Source organism: Etheostoma spectabile, chromosome 4, assembly GCF_008692095.1.
Source record: "Etheostoma spectabile isolate EspeVRDwgs_2016 chromosome 4, UIUC_Espe_1.0, whole genome shotgun sequence".
NCBI lineage: Eukaryota > Metazoa > Chordata > Actinopteri > Perciformes > Percidae > Etheostoma > Etheostoma spectabile.
Window position 1 is genome coordinate 18,526,234 of NC_045736.1, and position 18,096 is coordinate 18,544,329.

Sequence of the window (18,096 nt, forward strand, 5' to 3'; positions counted from 1 at the left end):
CTACCCATAACACCCTATACATGAGGGCCTAAATTCAAACTTTAGCAATGAAGTAAGCTTAAGGAAGGTGGCAGAATAGGGAGAAAACAGAGATTTAGAGTTTACAATGCATTAGCTTTCATTTCTATTTACAGATAACTTTTGACATATTCAGAAAAACCAAGCATGTTGAAAATACTAAAACATATGTTTTTTTTTCACTGTAAAGCAAAGGAAATGAATCGTTTGAAAGGATATGCATGTATCAAAATCTTAATAGCTATTCGCCTTAGTAGATTAAACGGGCTTATGATGTACAAGGAGGGCGTGGCACTGAAGCGGAAGATTGTTTTCCCTTTGTTGAGGACTATAAATGTCTGTGGAGAGAGAGGGACAAAGAAAGAGATAACAAGACAGTTAGAACATTTCCAGTAATTGCATGAATAATTATACAATTCAGCACATGGTCAGCAAACCTTTATACTATGTTTTTTTTTTCTTTTAAAGGAAGCTATGACTGTAGCTTGACTGAGTAGTCGATGTGTATCCTGAGCTCACGTCTAAGTCAGGGGGCACCACTGCATTGGTTTTCAATCTAACTACAGGGCTGATTCACACAATGCAGGTGATACCTTAATCTTTTTGAACATAGACTTTTGATGAGCATGCTCACTGTGTTGTTACTTTACCCGTTTGAAATCTTTACCCTACTAGCCGTGAGACAATAGTGAGGAAAGTACTTTAGGTTATAATGGCCTTACACTAAACAAAGCACAGGGGATAAAAACAGTATAGTAAAAAGATAAAGGAATAGAAAAAGGGCAGTCAGTAGGACAAGGACACAGGGCTGTGTTTTAGTCTGCTGACATCACCCCCTCTGTGGCCAGTCAGCCGAGAGTAGAGTTAACACCTCTGTTTGGGTTGCATCAAACCACGTATCTGTCCTGGCAAAATTTTCACCATGACGGTAGCACTTTGAGCAGCAGACAGGTGCATGGGCGGCTCTCCCCTTTTCGTGGCCAAATGACTCCCTTTGCCCCAACTTTAAAGCTCTTACTGGAAGAGAACCGCAAATGCTGTCATCGATCAGGGGCAGATCTGCTGACTCTAGGCTCTCAAGAACCACTCCCCACCCATAAACAGCACTAGGCCAAGTGGGGCTGTGCAATGGAGTGAGGCAGCAATGTGTGTTTGAGCAATATGTGTTTATTTTTGGATGTGTATGCCCAATTTTGGGGTCTGAGCGAGTATATGCATTATTTAAAAACAAATGGACTACTGGGATACTTTACAAATGTGTGGTTTGGTTGAGAATCCTATGAATGTGTAAACTGTTTTTCCTTCTTCACCACATCCCCTCATGTGTATTAATGATACCACTGACACGTTGCCTGCCAGTATTTACAGGTTACATACAGACATAGCACGTCCTGTAAGTAGCCAGTACTGAAGAATAATGGAGATATAAAATTATTATTTATTTACTATACTTCAATTTAAAAATAATGAAGTTGTCAAAATACTGTCCACCAGAGTGCATGCATTTAACCACAGCAGATCATGAAGTCACCTCTATATTACTTGCCCTTTACCTTTACAATCACTGCACTCAAAATGAAATGATAATGATATGATGATAACCCACTGGCGGAGAGCATACATGTATAATAGAAGCAAGTAGTCTTTAGTATGCATTTGGCACAAGCATAACAAAATACATAGTTACAAAATACATAGCTTGTGTTTCACACCACGGGAAACACTAGAAAGAAATAGGGAGGCGACCAGAAGTGTCCTGAGACAAGTGGTGCCCTGAAATCTAATTAAATTAAAAATAGCGTCCGCAGTCTGGGGAAAGACAAAATGTGTTCTCTGCATCAGAAGACTCCTCTTACCCTCCCTTACTCTCGCCTGTTCTTTTTTGTCTATAGAGCATCTGCACTACTTAAAATATCCTCTCACAATGTTTCCTGTCACATGAACAAAATAAGTAGCTATACGTAATCAACACAATACTAACGGGAACACAGGATTTACAGTCATGTTCAAAGGATACCATTTTTCTGTTAGAGGTCAAGTGGTTTGCTGACCAAGCAAATCTATTATGTGGATGGACCTGAAAACTTCAGGTTTGAAGACACAAGTATCTTATAGAAAAAACGTCTGCTTTGTCCTTATTTAGTCTGAGTTTCAATGTAGGGCATCCTCCACATGATATGGAAATTCAGAAATGTTCATAAAAAAGAAAATCACAACTCAACTACAAAGAGGCTTCTGCTGTGATCACCTAACAACAGACTTACATCTTACCTATTTAGATTTAAGAATATGAGCAAAACGATCAGAGATGAATTGTGTGGGCAGTGTATTATCTGGGAATCACTGGTGATAAAAACTGTTATATATTGGAAATAGGTGCAGGATCTTTACTGTGCTGTTCCTATTTTAAAGAAAATCACTATGTGCACGCATCGTGAGCTGTATGTGCATGTAGACCAACCACTAAAAACAATGTCCCAGAATGCATACCTCATACTGTTGGTTAATATATTCTTGATTGTTTAAATTCCTCACCATGATTCATTGATTAACTAGTCACTCACTCATTTCACTCAGTTTAATGTATTTCCAAGATAAACTCTGTGAAGACACTGAATTCATCTTCATTGGTTCAAAGGTTACAAATTTGAATAAGATCCACATATCAACCATGTAGTACACTTAGGAAACTGAGGATCTATACATGGACTAACATTGAGTGACTAGGCAGTGGACAAGCACCATGGCTTACTAAACACTGTCTTTGTAACACTATGCATGTTCAAATCCCACACGCACGCACGCACGCACGCACACACACACACACACACACACACACACACACACACACACACACACACACACACACACACACACACACACACACACACACACACACACACACACCACACAGAGACCCATATACCACTGATCTGCCTACCCAATTGCATAGTTAAATGTACATACATACGTACTTGGGCATACACACATGCATAAATACACTCAGCAGAACAAGATTCATGGTAAGGAAAAATATTTGCTGCAAAGCTGGTGAAATGTTTATAATTCTCTACAGAGAGTTAAAAAAGGCACATATGCAAGAATCAGGAGGCAGAATGCAGCTGCAAGGACTGACTGTGTGTGCGTGCGTGCGTGCGTTTGTGTGTGCACGTGCGTGCGTGCGTGCGTGTGTGTGTGTGTGTCTGTGTGTGTGTAGGAGGAATAGTGGAGCAGGGCTATGGAGAGGGATGTGCAGGGGTATGGGACAGCAGCAAAGAGAGCCAAAGAGAGAGAAAGGGAGAGAGATGAGGAGGTGGAGGGGGAGTGATGCAGAACAGAAAGCTGCAGCAGGGAGAAAGCCAAACCTGAGATGGATGGGTAGACAGAGGGAGGAGGAGGAGGACTGGGTAGGCATGCAGCAGAGAGAGAAACTGAGAATGAGACGAGGAGGGGGAGACAGAGAGAGCTGAGTGAGATCTAAGCAGGGAAACAATAGAGACTAAATCACGGGGAGGGAGTGTTTTACTTCTTTTAATCATCCCAGGACCCCAGCCCAACACAGACTGGTCTATTATGTCACAAAACTGACTGCAGATTTGGACTGTAGACCTAAAAGAAGATAGCAAAAAAACTCAGCGCCAGAATGATTATTAAAAAAAAATTAATTAATTAAATGTGTAACCGCCAACAATTTTGATAATCCATCAAACATTTAAGTCATTTATTAAACAAAACGGGCCAAACATTTGTTGTTTTTCCTTTGTAAATTTGATTTTTTTTTGCCATGTTTAATACCATTTGCAAATCATGTACCTTGGGGTTTATTTATTATTCAATTCAAAACATCATCTAGGACTCAGAGAAACTGTATTAATTACTGGTATTTAATACAAATATAAATGTAAATATTTAATAATTCAACAATTGATTGCAAAAAAAAATAGAAATAATCATTAGTTGGAGCCCTAAATTACTTTCATAACCAGTAACATACTGCAAATCAGTACTGATATGATTTTTGTTAGAACATTTATTCACTCACAAGACTCTTTGAAGACTGGAAAGAGAAAACATGACATTAATAGCTGGATTTTAGCCCATTCTGTAATGAGCACCTGAGTCCATCTTAATTTAATTTTTAGAGAAGCAAAAATATCAACAGTATGTCAGCTTCCATATTGTTCATCATGACACTTTGATGCTTTGTGATAAAACAGCAGAGATCTCATGGGGAACTTTAATATCTATTAGCATTATAGCATGAAATATAACTCAGATACTTCTGGTTAAGCCCACTGGAGTGAACACTCAGCCAGTAATGTCTCAAAATATGTATGAATGTACACTAATTTCCCTGCATGTTATACCATATCAAAAATGCGTCATCCCACTTATTTACTTCAATACTGTGCTGCAAAACCCCACTTTCCCCTCCTTACCACACCCTCCTTCTTTATACCAACCTGGCTAGCAGTGGAAGCACACTTAACACCCCCTCCCCCCACCCCATCCCTTCCACACTCAGCCCAGTACAGGAGGATGCTGTGTCATCAGAGACTGTGGGCTCAGACAGAGCACTAAAGCCTGGCCCTCCCTCTAATTTACTACACCCTGAAAGAAGAAGAGAGGAGGCAGTGGAAGAGAAAGGGAAAAGGAGAGTAATGGACAGAGACACACACAAAGACAGAGATGATGGGATAGGAACATAATGTAATGTTGTGTACAGTGCTACATGCCGAGTTCTAGAGGCTGCTGCTGCCTTAGCCATGAGCTGCCTTTGTGCTCTCACTAGTAGCTGCTTCCCTGCAGAAGCCTGCACTGAAATGACTGGTCTGCTGCACACTCCCATTATAAGACCAACAACAAACCTCTTAAACAACAAAAACCTGATAGCTGTTTGAACTGCTTAACTGATTTTTCATTTATATCGAAATCTCCACAATACCCTCCATCCATCCCGTCCTGCTTTTCTTGTATGGCCACAGCAGTTTTAACATTGCCTAATCCTTTCAGACATTTGAAAAGCCCAGGCAGTCCTCTCCCCATCACAGGGGAAAACAAGAACTGCAACGCTGCATTTCTCTTCCTCACCACTGCCCCCTCTTCCTCTCTTTGATGCATGAGTGCTGTGATCAGGTTTCCTGCAACTGACGGTAACACATACACACACACACACACACACACCACACACACACACACACACACACACACACACACACACAATCATTGACATACAGTGCAATGGTGAGCGATAGGGTGAATGTCGGTCAAGTAGAGGAGACAAGCAGCCTGGAAAGGTGAGAACAGGAACAGCAGAGGAAGAATGGACGCTTGCCGTTAATGAACTTAGAGGCACTTCCTTAGGTATGATAAAGGACAAATATATTAGTGGATAAGGAAATTGATTGATATGAAGGGGGAATATGAGTTCTTAACCTGGGACTCCAATTGAACTTGCTGACACAACGAATGGATGGTTACGATGAGGTCAGCAGATCTAAGCGGAATGAAGATAAGTCAGAAAGATCTGTGAGATCTGACTGGTTTCATGAAATGGCGTATGTATGACACGCCAATTTGTGTGCCATTATTGCCGTGTTTTAAAGACACATACACGTTTTTTAGCATGTATGTCCACGACGTTTGGGCTCTATTGACATTACCTCACAATTGCGTGTTAATTTACAACGTAGTGAGTAATATGAAAGGGTGAAAAACGGCATAGGAAAGGTGGTCGGGGTGTTGGATGGGTTAAACACGGGACTTCCACCCAGGAGGGTGGGGTTCGCGTCCCACGTGTAACACACGTGGAACTTTTCCTCAACCATCAAGTTCTTCTTTTACAAAAGCCAAGCCTGGTTTTCATTTCCTAAACCCAATCCAGTAATACTTTTCCTAAACTCAATTGTCGCTTTCTTCTTTTACTAGGTACATCTAGTAAAAGAACCAACCTCTCCACCCCACACTGGTCCAACAGAGGAGCAGCTTCTCTAAGAGGCCACGACAGCTTCGTTGTAGCACGGACCGCTACAAGAAATCTTTCCAACCACATACAATAAAACTTTTTAAAACCTCATAACTGGATGCTAGATAAGACTCTTAGACATCACATCTACACGATGTGCAACTTGCACAATAGGTTTATCTACATCTTTATCATCACCAGTTAAGAAGTTGTACATTTGGTATTCCCAAGTTGTACATATTTTGTTTATATTTTAATTATTTGTTTGTGTATTCTATCCTATTATTATTTCATGTATATTGTATGTATATATATTGTATCGTATTATTTCATGTATATTGTATCCTAGTACTTCATATATATTTTTTGCTGTGTGACTGACTGTGAAACAATAAATATCTACAGTATCTATCTATCTATCTATCTATCTGTCTATCTGCTAAAGCAAACCCCGTTCTTCTGTTCCTAAACCCAACCATAGCTTTCTTCTTGCAATAACACAAGTTTCTTGCAATAACACGTCAAGTGGCATGTATGTGTATGCCCGGTCTATACTGCGTAGACATAAACACAGATAGCTCGCTAACTACTCCATCCCTTCCTTTTGACATTTTCTAGAAATGTGCCCTTTAGCAAGGCACCATAGCCATGACTGCACCAGTGGAGCTGCTCTAAAGCCAGAAATTAGGCTTTGGCTGTGGCTGTGTGCCACTACCTTACAAGGTCATGAATTTATTAATTAAACATTAAGAAAATGCAGTCAAATTCCAATGAGTATTCACTAATGTGTCTAATGACACACAATTCTGACCAAAAACCATATTGGAAATAACGTTAATTTTGTAAATGAACTATCTCTTGTTTTGAAATGCAACCCTGTCATAAAGAATATGTAGGTGTTATCATATTTTACAACATTTGCCAATAACTATTTGCCATGAATTTTCAACGTTCTGGAAAGCTAGGCTAGCTAGGCATATAAATTGATATATATGACAGACTATTTTAAAAATAAACATACTTTATATCTCAGTATTTTGTACAAAGTGGGCTAAATGTTCAGTCGTAAGTCAAATCCACATGTGAGATATCACAAGCACTTCAATTAAAACAGACTGTGGTCAAAATAAAGCTGCAACACATGTAAATGAAAATATATCTTAAATAAATAGCCAATTTAAATAAAAACAGGCCTATCTCTAGAAATGCTCCATCTGTTTTTAGAAAGAGAAAGAGTGAGCATACAATGGACTAAGTGTACGATACAAAAACTTTCTTTGATCCTGAAGCCAATTGTTACGGTATAATTCACTTGTTTATCAGTGAAGTGTATGGACCACACCTCAGACTGGATTCTCTACTCACAGAGTGACGGCTGACTTATATGAACGGGTTCAGCTCAGGTTGAAGGTGCATCAGCAGGTCGTCAGCATTACATACGTCTTGTGTGTGAAATGTATGTATTGTCACTGTTATGGTTTGGGGGTTTACTTTCTTTTCCTCCTTTTTTGTTTTTTTGGTCTTTTGTCTTGTCTCCTTGTGTTTGTGTCTTACGTCACTGTTCCTGTCTTGTGTTCCCCTGTGAGTGTCTGTCGGTACGTTTGGTTTCCTGTTTTATTTTGAAGTCTTGTCTCTGTCTCGTCTTGTCTCTAGCTTTACTTCTTATCTGTCTGATTGTCCTGCCCCGCCCTAATGTGATTCACCTGATGCATCACCTGTTCCTGGTTTCCTCTTGTATTTAACCTCTGTGTTCCCTTTGTCTCTTGTCAGATCATTTTGTCCTGTCAGTGTGTCCCTGTCGGTGTGCCTGATCTTCCCCGCGGTGTTTTGTTCCTCTGAGGTTTTTTTCCCTTTGAGTTTTTCCGGTCTCTGTGCTCCCATTCCTGTTTTAGTTTTGTTTTTCTCCTTTTTGGACTTTTTTTGCCTTTTGGATCCCTGTTTTGTTGGAACTCTGCTTTTTTGTTTAATAAATTCTTGTTTAACTTCTCCTGCTTGCCTGCCGTCCTTATCTCTGCGTTTGGTCCTAAACTTCATTCAACTGTCACATTCACTGCACTGCTATTTCTTCCTCCATGTTGTAGTAAAGCCTGTGAGCGAGTGGGGGCGGGGTTGCCTGGGCAGTTTGACGGCAGAGATGAAAAAATTGCAGTGCTTTACGGTAATAATCAAACTATATTGATATAAACTCTATTGTTGCATCCCATATCTCATTTAAAAATATCGATATACCTTAAGTCGAATTATCACCAAGCTTTAGCACCCTCCCACATTTAACTAAGACAAAAAGGTTTCCTGCTGCGGATAGAGAAGGAATGTGATGATAAACAACTCTGTGGCCACTCTCCTTCAATCGCCAAGGTAAGACGCCATAGAGGAAACTAAGGAGAAGTAACGAAGTGTGCACTTCTTAAGCAAATTAAGCAAAGTGGGGAAGGATAAAAGGCAAGAATGCAACACTTGAAATACGGTTGTGGATCAATAGATCACAAAAGACACATACACTTCATAGTTTCATTCGCCCGACAAGGGAATGTTGCTGGCTAAGATTGCCATACCCGCTGACTGGGCTGCTTGCTGCTATATAGGCTGCAGATTCTCTTACACATTATTATTGTCACCACACAGGAGACTGGCTTCCACACACAGCTGAAGGTACTACAGCATACGTCTGTCCTTTTCATCTCCACTTCCTGTCTTCTTCTGCCATCTTCTTACTCCTCATTTGCTAGTGCGGAGCTACAGTAAGGGCACAACCAGGGGTTAAATTGTTGCAGGGCTGAGCCCATAGCCACGCTCTTCTATGTCATCAGGGGACGCTTAACTTAGCACATCCTCAACAATGTATATACTTTTTACACAATTACTAAAACCTGTTTTCTTCGTAGCTGTGAAGAACATATTCCTAAATGAGGTGATCTAAGAGAAACTTGAGAATTTTTACACCTTTCCTTGTTTCCTGTCAATGGTTTTCCTTAAAAGCTACCAAGCAGATCAGCGACGTCAGCCTAGGTGGCGGTAATGCACCATAAAACTGGTTGCCACCCGCCGCCATAAAACATGAAAAAACAAATACAGAACAGTTACGAAACAGACAAGTTTTGTAACAGAATGTAAATTGCTCTGATATTCTGCCTTAACAATGTTTTTTTTCTTTTAGAAAATTATATTTTAATGTATAAAATACATAATTTGAAGAGAAAATTGGGAGATTGTCTATTTTTTGTCATCTGCACCTGTACCACATTATTTCCGAAGTTGATTTTCCTAAGATTAATTAGAAATTATTTGACCGTTTGGCATGTCTGACAGAAAAACAAAAGAATATCCAGAATAATACTATTGCTAATACGACCTCCAATGCTGTTATGTAATGTGATTTTTGGATGTAAATCTCCCAAAAGTACTGTGAATCATCAAACTAAAAAACGTCCTATAGAAATGTAAAAGATGCAGTATAAAGCCAATCTCTCACACGCCGGATGTCCCTCCCCTCCACTTTCTATTTTGCAAGGGCACTGTTGCTGCAGTTTTTAATTTTACAAAGAAAGAGAAAAAAGAAAAGAGAAAACACTTGAAAAATAATAGAAGCGACTACACGTTTCATGCAAGATTCAGTTTGAGTTTCATTTATTTATTAACATTTGACAAGGCGGGGTTGAGCAGCATCCAAACATAAAAAAGCGTTTAACTGACCTAGTATGTGTCGTGGAGATCTGCTCTGTCGTGGAGATTGTGCAGCGGAAGTTTGGTGCACGGTTGGTGTCTCTGGTCACCTTTTAGCTACATGTCTTTATTAATGTTTTAGTTTATCGTAATTAGCGAAAATAGCACTTGTGTTTTATTGGTGGAAATGTAGGCTGCTACATGGCTATTTTAAACTTATGTCCATTAGCCTAGTTGTCTAAAATGGCCGCAATTCTGAAATATTAACTGAGTATTGGACGTCAAACAACTATTTTGTGTTGTAAACTCTCTCATGTCTCTTGAAGTAAGAAGTAGTACCAATTCCTTTATATTTTATTTAATAAGTAGTTCATAAAAATATACATGCTGTATGTAACATGATAGGACTTCAGGTTTCCGTTTGCAAACAGTACATGACTAACTCTTTTTTCTCAGTTCACTAACGTGCTAAACTGAACTTTCAGACCACAGACTTGTTTCTAAAGAGGTTCAGGCGTGTTTCAATTCAGTGTGTGGGACTATGTGCAGGCGGAGCTCCAGTTGAGCACTAAACGATTTAGGGAATACATCTATTGTCCGAATCTTTGTAGGAAACTGATTGAAGTGATTCATTACACTGAAAAGAATGATTTTGCGCATCACTGCAGTTTAGATCATCTTATTCATTCCTAAAAGGCAACACTAAAACACATGGCAAACTTATACAACTGTGTAATTACAATTACAATGTATCACTTCTTTCTCATTTCCGTTCTGATACCAGACACATGGTTAATGAATACCTGATAAACATAACAGCTGCTGATAATGCACCACTACAAGTCTACTGCCTGCAAGGAGGACATGTGGTCAATATGCCAGAAATGTATAAGTCACAGAAGCAATAAGTCATACAGTACATGTATTGTATATTTGTCACATAGTATGGCGACAGTTTCTCAATTAATGTAGTACCTGAATTCAGTCAAGGAGGAAAATCTAAATAACTGGGCATACAAAATCACTCGCGGAGTAATTGCATTCACTTGTATTGATTAATTGTAGAACAATGTGGAAATGTGAATACCAGTGAAAACATTGCACAACATACTGCAGATCACAATAACACCAGTCACAGCGCAGCAATATAGATAAATTGTTGTTGATAACAATGGTAATTCCACTGTCCCAGTGCATGCTGGGAGGCCATCAGACACGCCTAGTTTTGGACAGAGCACTAGTCATCTGTAAGTGTCTTTTGTCACAAAAGAATTTCATTAGCTATAGTATTGATGGCATTTAAACAAAAAGGCAAATTTGTCACCCCCTCCAGCTGTTTCATCATCTTTACCATGCATTAACACGGATAATTAATTAACACTGAAGAAACCTTTATGAGAACGATCACTGCCCGAGAATTGTATTCCACAGCAACTCTGCAATGTTACAGGAGCAGAGCCACTACGTCCCTCTGCCTCTGCTTTGATTGTACAGGTACAGTGGGGTTCGAAAGTTTGGGCACCCCAGGTAAAATTTTTTATTAATGTGCATAAAGAAGCCAAGAAAAATGGAAAAATCTCCAAAAGGCATCAGATGACAGATTAGACATTTGTATAATATGTCACAAAAAGTTAGATTTTTTTTCCATCATTTACACTTTCACAATAACGGCAAAAATGGCGTCTGCAAAAGTTTGGGCACCCTGCAGAGTTTATAGCATGCACCGCCCCCTTTGGAAAGCTGAGACCTGACAGTGTCTTGGATCGTTTTCAATCATCGTCTGGAAAGACCAGGTGATGACAATCTTAAGGTTTTAAATGCCGAGACTCATCTGACCTTGCCCCAACAATCAGCACCATGGGTTCTTCTAAGCAGCTGTCTAGAAAACTGAAACTGAAAATAATTGACGCTCACAAAGCAGGAGAAGGTTATAAGAAGATAGCAAAGTGTTTTCAGATGCCAATATCTTCTGTTCGGAATGTAACTAAGAAATGGCAGTCATCAGGAACACTGGAAGTTAAAGCAAGATCTGGAAGACGAAGAAAAATCTCTGACAGAACAGCTTGAAGGATTGTGAGAAAAGGAAGTCAAAGCCCACGTTTGACTGCACGATCCATCCAGAACAGACACTGGAGTTGTGGTACACCATTCCACTATAAAGAGATACTTAACTATGGTCTTTATGGAAGAGTCATCAGAAGAAAACCTTTTCTACGTCCTCACCACAAAAATCAGCATTTGAAGTATAAGATAAGCCTGATTCATTGTGGAAATAAGTTCTGTGGACCGATGAGGTTGAAATAGAACTTTTTGGCCAGAATGAGCAAAGGTACGTTTGGAGAAGAAATGGCACAGAATATAATGAAAAGAACCTCTGTCCCACTGTTAAGCATGCAGGTTTTGCAGCCAGTGGCACAGGGAACCTTTCACGAATAGAAGGAAAAATGGATTCAATAAAATTTCAGCAAATTTTGGACGCTAACTTGATGCCATCTGTGAAAAAGCTGAAGTTAAAAAGAGGATGGCTTCTACAAATGGATAATGATCCTAAACACACCTCAAAATCCATGGTGTATTACATCAAGAGGCATAAACTGAAGGTTTTGTCATGGCCTTCACAATCTCCTGACCTCAACATAGTTGAAAATCTTTGGATAGACCTTAAAAGAGAAGTGTGTGACAGACAGCCCAGAAATCTCAAAGAACTGGAAGACTTGGGCGAAGATACCTCAAACAAGAATTGAAAGACTCTTGGCTGGCTACAAGAAGTGTTTACAAGCTGTTACACTTGCTAAAAGGGGCATTACAAGGTATTAACTCTGCAAGGTGCCCAAACTTTTGCAGATGCCATTTCTTTGTTTTCTGTTATTTCAAAAGTGTAAATGATGGAAATAAAATCTAACTTTTTGTGACATATTATACAAATGTCTAATCTGTCATTTGATGCCTTTTGGAGATTTTTCCATTTTTCTTGGCTTCTTTATGCACATTAATAAAAGATTTTACCAGGGGTGGCCAAACTTTCCAGCCCCACTGTATACTAAAAAGCTCACATGCCTTGTAAGACCAAATAATGTAGTGACTGTCTCTAAGCCTGTCAAGCAGTGACTAAAAACTTTTAAATGTCTCAAGGTCATCTTTGCTGTTATATATTCTTATCTCTGTAGTAAATACATTAACTTCTATTTTGAATGAACTGATATGAAACGTGAGGAGGAGAGTGAGTGTGAAAGTAAGAGTTAGGAGAGTGAATTTCATCTTACCTATGTGTATGGCATAGTAAGTTTACAATGCTGGCAATTTCACATGAGAAAAAGGAACAGACTAAGCCCAATCCATGGTTAGGCCTAACAGTTAAATAATACATCTATAAAAGTTCTCACTATTTATAAACCTGTTAACACATTAAAGAAACATGCCACCGTGTATTGAAATAGGACTCATCACTGTCTCCCCTAGCTTTAGATAGGTGGGCCAACGCATTTTTTGTCTCAGTGCATGCATTGTTTTAGTCTGGTGCAACACCAGCAGAGCCGCTGCTAGTTAGCTTAGCATAGTGAATCCTATGTTGCCGGTTAGCATGTTGTGAGTAAAAGTGAGTCAACAAAAAAAACAATGACAACCTAATTACTTCTTGTGGCCTGCGTATTCACAACGAGTACAAATAGCTATGCAGATTAAAACTAGACGATTTCCTAGGCAGATATTGACTTGGAACAGTGCTTCGGCTGTGCTTCCACCCAATATAGACCTACATATCAGCCCTATTTCAACAAATGGTGGTGTTTTCCTTTAAGTTAATGCTTCTTCATTTAAGTGTTTGGGGAGAACTCTGTGATGCATTTGGCCTGTGTGAAAACTCACTTTCATGTTCAGGTTCTGATAGTATGGGTCCAAATCCTCCAGCGGTACGCCCGACATTCCAGGAGGAACATCGCCGTAGATGAACGGCAGGCTCTTCCCAGCCTCCAGGTCACTGTTGGGCTTGGGTTCATTGTCGTCAGACGTGTCACGGTGACTACTGTCCGATCTGGGCTTGGGTGGCTTCTTGTTCTTCTCTTCACTGATGCGCTTCTCGATTTTAGCAAGCGATTCCGGGGTGAATTTCTTGAAGCTGTCAGGTCCTGGGGGTGACATAAGGGGTGCGGCCATTTTTTCATCCTGCAGCTATTTCCTCTTTATTTGTTTTTCATCCCAGACATCCAGCTCTGAGAAGAAGAGAGGGACACAGAGTGAGAACGTGTTATCATTGGGTACTGACCAAAGAGAAAAGAAAATCATGCTTTAAGATAATGTAATCTAGTTTTTTTTGTCAGTGTCTTTTTATTAATAACACGGACTGGACAACAAAGTTTAGGATTTATTTGGTTGACATATGTTAGGCCAGTTGTTTTTCATCCCTTTTCAGTTTCAGTATTGCTCAAAGCCTTGCAGATAGAATTTTCTAGTTCTGCCAGGGAACACAAACAAAGCAAAAATAAAGCTAAAAAAGTGCAAGCATTTGGAACATGAGCCAGTAGGAACTATTTCTCTCCATCAACCTTAGTGACTAAAGGACTGATCCTGTATCCCCAAAAGCTAAACTCAGGTACACAGCACATACACTAGGTAACACTGAATTCCCTTTCGCTATCATTTTTGTGACCTCAACAGCAGGGAGACCAGTGTTTTCCCTAGGTTCTTTCCCTGTGTCTAAAACGGGGGAAAAAAATCGAGCAGTCAATAAAAATGAACACTTAAAAGCTTAAATACACTTGGGACCAACTACAATCATTAGATGTTAGAAAAGTATTTTGGTTACATTTATGCAACTTAGGTGGTGCCCAAAAAGCCTTGGTGGCTGCACCTAAGCCTTATAATGGTAAGGAAAACCCTGGAGACATGTCAACGTAAATCTTCTTGTGATTATGCTCACAAATGATGGGCTCTTTATCCGACCAGGAACTCATCTGTCTGACTCTCTCCTTCACAAGTTTCTTTCACAGGACATTTCCTTGTATCTAACTATGCCAAAATGCATTGTTTAGATTTATGTTTATCCTTAAACTTTAGACTTCCATGTGTTGATAATGAATGAATAATTGTGATGTGAATGTGTAGGTAGCACAGCTGGTCTCAGTGAGAATAGAGACAGAGCGCAACGCATTATGGTCTAAAAGCCCCACCCAACCGAGGGGAAAACAATCGGCACCATAATATGCAACTAATGTCTCAACACTAACAAAATGTCTTTATTTAGCAAAAAAAATTGTTTTAAACATGTCAAAATATTTTAGCAACTTACAGTATGTCTACATGTTAGCTGTTAATAAGGTCAAGTTAGCGCTGTGTTAGCAAGCTGAGGCACTTGCATACATAACACTGCATAGCTTTGTGATGTATCCACATTCCCCTATAACACTATAACAAGTTGTATACTGTCAAAATGCTTTAGCTTAACTTACAGAAACACAGTTAGTTTAAAACAAATGTCGGTGACACTGAGTGTCAGGATCTAACAGTTTTCCCAATCTTCCTGCTGACGCCTCATGTCTTATTGCCTGTATACACTTTTGTCTTCCTAGAAGCTCAGTTTTTTGGGTAGGCATCTTCTAAAAACTTTTTTTCCTTCGGTGTTGGTGGGACTTAAATGCACATTGTCTCTATAGACATCCAGGTTTGCAGCTCTGGCTTGAATGTCTCTCTGATTGAGTCCAAACAGCTCTTACTGTAGATATAAAATAAGTATGAAAGTGGCTCCCAGCACACAGGCAATTACATGCCACCTATCCTGTGCAAAATGACAAAGAGACAAACAACCTTAAACTAATCAAGTAAAACAGACAGACAATTAGTGCTAGATTTATAAATTAGGAAATAGTAGTCTACATTGATTACAATTTATTTAGGTGATTGCTCTGGGGATTGGTTGGTTGTCCCTCACCTTCCGCATTCTTTGTGTTGGCATTCTAAACTCTGATGGATTTATCAGTACTACGGTTAACTGCTCCTCAGATCTCTGCAAGGTAAATTGCGACAGCTAGCTAGACTATCTTTCCAATCTGAGTTTTCTGTTGCACAACTACAACAACCTTTGAATGTACACATGTTCCACCAAAACAAGTTCCTTCCCGAGGCTGTTTTACTGAGGCACTGTTATTGACAGACCTTCCTCCGCAGCACTGTGGAAGTAGGTCTGGCAATGTGAGACTAGCGAAGAGTCTAGTGTTACATGTAAGAACTTAATGAGTTGATTTTGTATCAAGGCCCCTTGCTGTGGATTGTTTTGGAGTTTATTTCCACCATCTACTTATCATACTCATTGATCTAAATACAGATGAAGTATATAGCTAAACAAATGTAACTGGGTGGGGTTTCACTGCATGACAATAATTTAAATGTTGACAGTTAAATTGTCAAAACACAATTTTCCTGAGATTACTTGTAATACATTATAAACATTTGTTGTGTTGTTTTTGTTGTTCTCTGTGAAAAATCCATCCACTTGCTCCTTTTTTGCTGGCCCATGATTACAGCATCATTATGTAACAGCGCTCCCCAACACAGGCCACAGTATGCATTCTGGTGTCTTGCATCCTACTGTAAGCCTACTGACTGACAGATAATTAAACATTTTAAACTGTTGATGCGTGTCAAAAGATAATCCACAAATGATTGCCAGACTGGAAATGATTCAACCTCTGGGGCTCAGACTCATTGTTGTTACAGTAAAGTTGTAATAAAACGATCAACTGCATCTCTCCAGGCTCCTCCAACAGATCTCCCCAGTTGGTTGATGACCATGCTGTTTAATACCACATATTTGACAGTCAAGTCACAGTTCCCACAATCAAAAATAAGACAGTGTGTCCAAGATTCATAGAGAAAATGACAAGGGCACAGACCTGGAAAGAAATCGGAAGAAATCCACAGGCAGACTAGATCCAACAGCCCAGTATCTTCGAGAAAAAGCACAGCCAACCAAAAGCGAGTCTGAACTGAAGTCCGATTCAAGTAACTCAAACCTCAGCACAACCTCCAAGTCTCCTTCCACCACTGCTACATCAATTGATCTACCGTCAAGGTGATTCAAACCAGGATGCAATAGCAGTGTATGTACACTTACACTTAAGGCTGGGACAATCCTAAACACAGGCAGCGAAACTGCCAAGCGACCAGGGGAAACAGCCCGAAAATATTGCAGGTGTTGCTCAATGCTTTCGATGTCCACTAACTCACTAGGTCATTTGAGAATCATGGCATAAAACGCAACAATCTGACTAACACATTTTGGTTTGAAAAGACTGCTCGGTTCACTCTTAAATCAATTAGTCTACAGTGAATTCTCTTAGCGCACGTAATCGGCACCAAATGCGCGCAGCCCATAACCGCTCACGGTTCCGTTAAATCCGTTATGAGTCTAGTGAGTCCTGAATACAAACTGATGGATGACAGCAAAAACAAAAAACTCCGGCAGCCTCATTTGCTTCGCAAGGAAAAGACAAGCCAATTGTCGCCATCCGATTCAGTAGCGTTGAAAAAAATGCTCCTATATGCTTTGTCCTCTGTGCGGAGGAAAGACATCCAAATGCACCACGGCCCCCGTCCCGGAACCCGAAAAAATCTTCTATTGTGCTCTATGCACTGTGATGATGACCTGACGTCTGGTGGAGCTAACCGGCGGACACCGCGGCGACACAGTGCTAGTGAGGATGAGGAGGAGGAGGAGGAGGAGGTGTAGGCTATAGGGCACTCGCATCTGAGTCACATGGGCCGGTAAAGAACTTAGCCTTCATCCTTCATTTCAGTGATGTCTTAATGTAGCTTACCACTAAATGTAAGCTGTCACCTCAGTCCAAATCAACAGCATCGCCAAGAATAGGTGAGCCCAACAGGCCCAAGTCTAACATTATAACTTTGCAGCTAGGCCAATATTAAAGAGGCCCCTTACGGGTGGGTGCTAGATACTTCATGCCTGAGTCGAGTCAATTTCAGGTAAAGTCATGGTGTTCTGACTGGAAATGATGCTAAATTGGGATAATTCAGTTTAACACGTTTTTCAGCCGAGGGATTCGAAGGAAAGGCGGACATTATGAAACATGGGACATTGGGCCACTGTAGATAAATAGCCTACAAATAAAGACAACCTCTTCATTTCTAGGATAACTTTCTCCCCGTGTGGGACGAAGACCCGCTCCCCGCTGTATCGTGTCATAAATGTCCCGAAAATGATGTGTTACTTATGTAGTCCCCAGGAAAGTCCACTGTTTAATACAGAGCCGCGCCGTTGTCCTATAGGGCCAAAGCCTAAAATACTGCAGTGTGGTTTATTGCTGCTATAGGCTCAAACCTACAAACTCATAGCAGGTCAGTTGAATGCACAAGCCATGTCCGGACAACACAATCCTGGCCTCAACTCGAAGCAGTATAGCACATCAGCATAACCCCAATTTCACACCAAAAGGATGAAA

At 40.1% G+C, this 18,096-nt stretch overlaps 1 protein-coding gene across 10 annotated transcripts in view; it reads right to left on the reverse strand.

Annotated features, from left to right (window-relative positions):
• The window catches only part of scn8ab (sodium channel, voltage gated, type VIII, alpha subunit b), a 64,034-nt gene that overhangs the window by 37,204 nt on the left and 8,734 nt on the right, over positions 1-18,096 (reverse strand). For 7 of the 10 annotated variants that reach the window (XM_032514547.1, XM_032514552.1, XM_032514550.1 and 4 more), the window contains exons 1-2: positions 13,511-13,798; positions 238-356 (exon numbers count right to left, since the gene is read on the reverse strand). In XM_032514547.1, the coding sequence (XP_032370438.1) occupies positions 238-356; positions 13,511-13,798 (407 nt within the window). Of the gene's footprint in view, positions 1-237; positions 357-13,510; positions 13,855-18,096 lie in introns of those variants that run through there. The other 3 variants (XM_032514546.1, XM_032514544.1, XM_032514545.1) reach the window with 1 other exon arrangement.